A 5,000-nucleotide genomic window follows, 5' to 3' on the forward strand; every position below is an offset into this window, starting at 1 on the left:
GCTACACAATAAATGAGTCTATAGTTTTTATCCTCAGCATTGTTATACACCAGCTGGTTGTCATAAATGCCTGCCTTAAGGGTGCATCAAAGCTATGTGTGTGTGTGTGTGTGTGTGTGTGTGTGTGTGTGTGTGTGCACTTGTGTATGTGTATGTGCATAATGCATATGTCTATATGAGTGACAGCTTACTCGTGTAAAGAGGATGATGGCACTGTCACAGTAGGTTTTACTCACAAACACAGTATCAGAATCAGATGCAGACACACACTCACTCACTTACACACACACACACACACACTCACTCACTTACACACACAAACACACACACACACACACACACACACACACACACACACACACACACACACACACACACACACACACGCTGCACTAAATACACTAAATACACATACTAAAACACTATAAAAACACACTCCAGGAAGTAACAGATGGCAACTGCAGGTATGTGTGTGTCCGGTGGTGTCGGTAGGCGGTGTGTGTGTGTGTGAAAAGATGGACAGATGGTAACAGTAATAGGTACAAAGTCAAATGAGAAGACACGGATGATTAAAGTAATAAAGGGATAAAAAAGCAGGAGTGCTAGAGGTAAGAGGAACATCCTGAACTGAATCAACAGAACATACTGAACTAGTTAAACATCACGCACACACACACACACACACACACACACACACACACACACACACACACACACACACACACACACACACACACACACACACTCCTAGCCAAGCGGGAGGGAGAACGCCACACACACACACACACACACACACACAAACACACACCCACACACACACACACACACACACACACCCAGCCAAGCGGGAGGGAGAATGCCACACACACACCACCCACACACACACACACACACACACACACACACACACACACACACACACACACTCCCAGCCAAACGGGAGGGAGAGCGCCACACAGCACCTGTGTGGAACACCGAGAGAATGAAAATCGGAAGAGAAGGGGGAAAAGGAGACAAGACGAAATGTGGGAGACACAAAAATAAGAGACAGGGGGCAGAGAAAGAGGGACGGACAGAGAAAGAAGGAGAGAGAGGGAGAGAGAGACAAAGAGACAGGGACAGGGAGAGTGAGAGAGAGAGACAGGGAGAGAGAAAGAAGGAGAGAGGGAGGGAGAGAGAGACAGCAGAGGGTAATGTGTGTGTACCTGCAGGTAAGTGATGCGGTTCTGCACCAGGTCGGACAGGTCTTTGGCCTCCTTCTCTCTCCAGTCTCCCGCTCCGTCCGCCATGCTCATGTGGTGCAGATCCGTCATAATCGACCTGACAACGGGGGCAAAGGTCAACACTCAGGGGTTACTGGGGGTCAAAGCCAGAGAGAGAGAGAGAGAGAGAGAGAGAGAGAGAGAGAGAGAGAGAGAGAGAGAGAGAGAGAGTTGCCACAGTCTTTGATGCCGCCGCCACGCTATCAATAGTTCCAAAAAACCTGTGCTGAATGGCTGCATCACAGGAAGTGGGATGTATTTCAGGATGCTGGAGGGTGTAATCTAGCACAGTAACTCATTGGCTACTGACCAAGTGATTGGCAGTTTTCAGTTTCAAAACTGTCTCCATAATCCGGAAACTTTATCCACGGTCTCTTATGGGAGTGTCCCCACTCGGTTTCCTCTAGCGCTCTGGTCAAAGCCAAAAGCCTGAGAGGATATCTGGCAAAGATCTCCAATAAGGCCATCTATATGGTGTCCAGTAAGTTCACGGTCACTGACAGAGAGCATAAACACCATGAAAAATGGCTGGTCGATGATAAAATTATAAATGTGTCTAATGTAGGCTTGTGAAACATGGAAATTGAAAATTAATGGATATTAGGTACATGAGAATGTGTATGTGATTATGTGTGTGCATGTATGCAATTACTATATGTTTTGCACTTGTATGAGCATGTGTGCAATTGCTATATGTTTCTCTCTGTGTGTATGTTTCTCTCCGTGTGTGTGTGTGTGTGTGTGTGTGTATGTGTTTGTGTCTATGGGAGTGTGTGTTTCTCCTGTGCTGGGGATGGTAGTTCTTAATTGTATATCAGGGTGTTAGTGAGACATCTTCATCAATCAAAACTACCAGCTAAAAGGGCATTATTGATTTTGCATACAGGTTAAATGTTGAACAAGTGTGTGTGTGTGTGTGTGCGTGTGTGCATACATGTATGTGTGTGTGTGTGTGTGTGTGCGTATACTTGTGTGTGCGTGTGTGTCCCATATACTTGTGTGTGTGTGTGTTGACATGTGTGTGTGTGTGCGTGTGTGCGTATGTGTGTGTGTGTGCATGTGCGTGTGTGTGTCCCATATGTGTGTGTGTGTGTGTGTGTGTGCATGTGTCCCACCTCTGCTGTTCGCCCAGGTCCTGCAGCAGGGTGTCGGCTCGTTTCTGTATGTCGTTGCTCTCCATGTGGCCTAGCTTCTTGACCTCACTGCGCACAAAGTACCAGATCTCCTTCATCCCATTCTCCACCTTTCGCCGCAGCTCCTCGTGGTTCTGACCCGGCCCTGGGGGTCAGAGGTCATCAAGCAGGAAGTTAACACCACACGCAAAACAGTACACTAATGCTGTGTTCAAAATCTCACTACAGAGTGCACTATATATCAAATAACTACATGTAGAGGTTCTCTACTAATTGCGCACTACATACTGAAATAGTGAAGATTTTGCAGAAAGCTAAAGATGCACCAATGTCCTTTTAATGTCCTTTGAGTTCAGTGAATGAGACTGACAGACCACAATGAGAGTGGCTTTGGACAGGAGCTGCTCAAGAGAGATCTTTACCTTCCATGTTCCTGTCTTTATTTTCCATTGCCTGTTTGTGTGCTTTCACTTTCTACCACTATTAATTCCAATGCAGAGAAACTTCTATTGGAAAGAGTAATGGTAAAGCTCCCCATTGTAATGTATGCTTCAAAAACTGAAAGAGACCTGAATAGGAAATGCCAATGCAACAACTGCCTTGTCATTTTGATTTAAAGTCGTTTTTAAGTATTCCTCTGTGCGGTTGAGATTTTGTGTTGTGCGGTTGCGTTATGTATGCATAGGGGTAGACACTTCAAAAACTACCAGTGACATGTTCAATCAATACAAGTGTGCCATTTTGCCTACTTTTTAGAGTTGCACTATACCAGTAAGAATCTGAGAATGGAAACAGCCTATTGATCTGTCTCTCAATAATGAAAGTCAGACGAAACTCTATTACACTCCTTTTGTGGCTCCCTTCAAAGCAAGGACGCACCCAAAACAGCCATTTTTGAACACGATATTTCAAAGACATTAGATGTGAAGGATAGTTATGAAATGCACTCAGGGGTGAATATCAGCTAGGAAGACAGGAATCAGGGCTGACATTCTACTGTTTTGAACACAGATGCATTACATTTGGCACAGGGGATAGAGGTTAGGCCGGCCACTATCTCTCTGTGCTTGTGTGCGTGTGTGTGTGTGTGTGTGTGTGCGTGAGAGAGAGTATGTGTTTGATCCTTTCACAGCTGTAAACCTCTTCATTTCCTGAAAGGAAAGACACACACAAAAGCTCAATAGCAACATAATGAAAGCAGGTGACCCAGAAAGGGAGCATTGTGTATAGTAATGTGTGTGGGTGAGTGTGTGCGTGTGTGTTTGTGTGTGTGTGTGTGTGTGTGTGTGCGTGCGTGTGTGTGTGTGTGTGTTTTGGATTACGCTGAAGGACTAAGGACAGCTTTTGAGGAGGGAAGCAGGATCTCTTCTCAATCCTGAAGCTAGCCTAATTTCAGCATGTGCATGAGTGTGTGTGTATGAAAGAGAGCAAGAGAGAGAAAGGGGGAGGGGTTGACAATGAGAAGCGTAAACAATAGGCTACTGAATGAGACATAGGCACTTTGTGTGTGTGTGTGTGTGTGTGTGTATGTGTGTGTGTGTGTGTGAGTGTGTGTATGTGTGCATTAGTGAGTGTGTGTGCGCGTGTGTGTGAGTGCATACCATCAGCAGGGAGACTTCTGTAGGAATTGATCTGCTCTTTAGCTTTGATTAGCTGCTCCTCTAGGCTGTGGACCCGACCTCCATCTGCTGGTCCCTCTGGCAACCTGAGTGTGTTTGAGAGAGAGAGTGAAAGAAAGAGAGAGAGAGAGAGAGAGAGAGAGAGAGAGAGAGAGAGAGAGAGATGAACAAATTTACTTCATATTCATTACAAACATCTGTGTATGGTTGAGAAGAACATGGTATTGTGTGTGTATGTGTATGTATGTGTGTATGTGTGTGTGTGTGTGTGTGTGTGTGTGTGTGTGTGAGTAAGAGTCTACAGTACGTCTACACGAAACCGCCGGGAGAATTTTCTGTTACCGCTTTCACACCTTTAACGACACCGGTAAAGACAAAACTCGCGTGCACACACAGAGGTGTAACCGGCTAAATGTGCTGCAGTGCATATGCCAGACCAGTAGATGGCGCCGGCCGTGCAGAAGCTTCACGTTTAATTTGTGTGCATCGCGTAGAAGAAAACATTGTTGAAACAGTTTGTTAAGCAGTGGCGTGAAATAAGGAGACAGACAATTTGGTTTTCAATTCAACTGTTAAAATAATAAAGTTCATTTTCAAGGTATGTGACTGCTATGTGAAATTTCAAATGCTTAGCCTACGCATTGCATTAGGTCTGAGCACCACTGGAGAAAACATTAACATGCAGTAAGCTAATGTTTAACTAAGTTGCTAATGTGTGCTTCTAACTTAGCCACAAAAGGCTTATAGGCTACATTGTGCAGAATATGCACATAAATCATGACAGGGGAAAGAAAAAACATTTTAATATTATAAATAAATGGTTTGGTTTGTTGAGAGGTGGGGCTATGTCGTCATAAAATTGCAGGCTTCGCACCTACAGGCGTCTACACTGCGAAAGTTAGCCGGCGAGTTCAAAAATACCCACTTCAAAAACTGTCGGTTACAGTCTCCTAAACTGCCGGCGTCGTGTACACACAAGGCGTAAC

The 5,000-nt window shown here is 45.0% G+C and overlaps 1 protein-coding gene across 2 annotated transcripts in view; it reads right to left on the bottom strand.

Annotated features, from left to right (window-relative positions):
- The window catches only part of fut8a (fucosyltransferase 8a (alpha (1,6) fucosyltransferase)), an 85,043-nt gene that overhangs the window by 13,284 nt on the left and 66,759 nt on the right, over window positions 1–5,000 (bottom strand). For both annotated transcript variants that reach the window (XM_048228136.1, XM_048228137.1), the window contains exons 4-6: window positions 3,997–4,100; window positions 2,378–2,540; window positions 1,206–1,320 (exon numbers count right to left, since the gene is read on the bottom strand). In XM_048228136.1, coding sequence (XP_048084093.1) covers window positions 1,206–1,320; window positions 2,378–2,540; window positions 3,997–4,100 — 382 coding nt within the window. The remainder of the gene's footprint in view (window positions 1–1,205; window positions 1,321–2,377; window positions 2,541–3,996; window positions 4,101–5,000) is intronic.

Source organism: Alosa alosa, chromosome 19 (genome assembly GCF_017589495.1).
Source record: "Alosa alosa isolate M-15738 ecotype Scorff River chromosome 19, AALO_Geno_1.1, whole genome shotgun sequence".
In the NCBI taxonomy this organism is placed as follows: domain Eukaryota; kingdom Metazoa; phylum Chordata; class Actinopteri; order Clupeiformes; family Clupeidae; genus Alosa; species Alosa alosa.